The following is a 288-nucleotide window of genomic DNA, read 5'->3' as shown; positions in this document are numbered from 1 at the left end:
CCGGCGCCCCCGGTGCCCCCGCCAGCAGCCCGCCGTGCACCGTCAACATCCCCATCGCCCCCATCCACAGCTCGGCCCAGGCCATGTCACCCACGCAGAGCATTGGCCTGGTCCAGTCGCTGCTGGCCAATCAGAACGTGCAGCTGGACGTGCTGGCCAATCCACCGGCAGAAGCGGGGGGTGAGGGGGCGGGACCCTTCCCAGGGGTGCCAGGCCGCTTTCCCAGCCCTGGGGCAGGGGCGCTGGCGGGGGGAGAGCTGGGCCGCACCCCCCCCGCACCCCCCACCC

General features: G+C 74.3%; 1 protein-coding gene across 1 annotated transcript in view; it reads left to right on the top strand.

Annotated features, from left to right (window-relative positions):
* TULP4 (tubby like protein 4) overlaps positions 1-288 on the top strand; it is a 126,774-nt gene that overhangs the window by 117,092 nt on the left and 9,394 nt on the right. Inside the window, exon 13 of the mRNA XM_009319163.1 lies at positions 1-180. Within this exon, the coding sequence (XP_009317438.1) occupies positions 1-180 (180 nt within the window). The remainder of the gene's footprint in view (positions 181-288) is intronic.

Source organism: Pygoscelis adeliae, unplaced genomic scaffold (genome assembly GCF_000699105.1).
Source record: "Pygoscelis adeliae isolate BGI_AS28 unplaced genomic scaffold, ASM69910v1 Scaffold172, whole genome shotgun sequence".
Classification (NCBI taxonomy): Eukaryota; Metazoa; Chordata; class Aves; order Sphenisciformes; family Spheniscidae; genus Pygoscelis; species Pygoscelis adeliae.
This window is presented reverse-complemented; position numbering and strand designations above follow the sequence as displayed.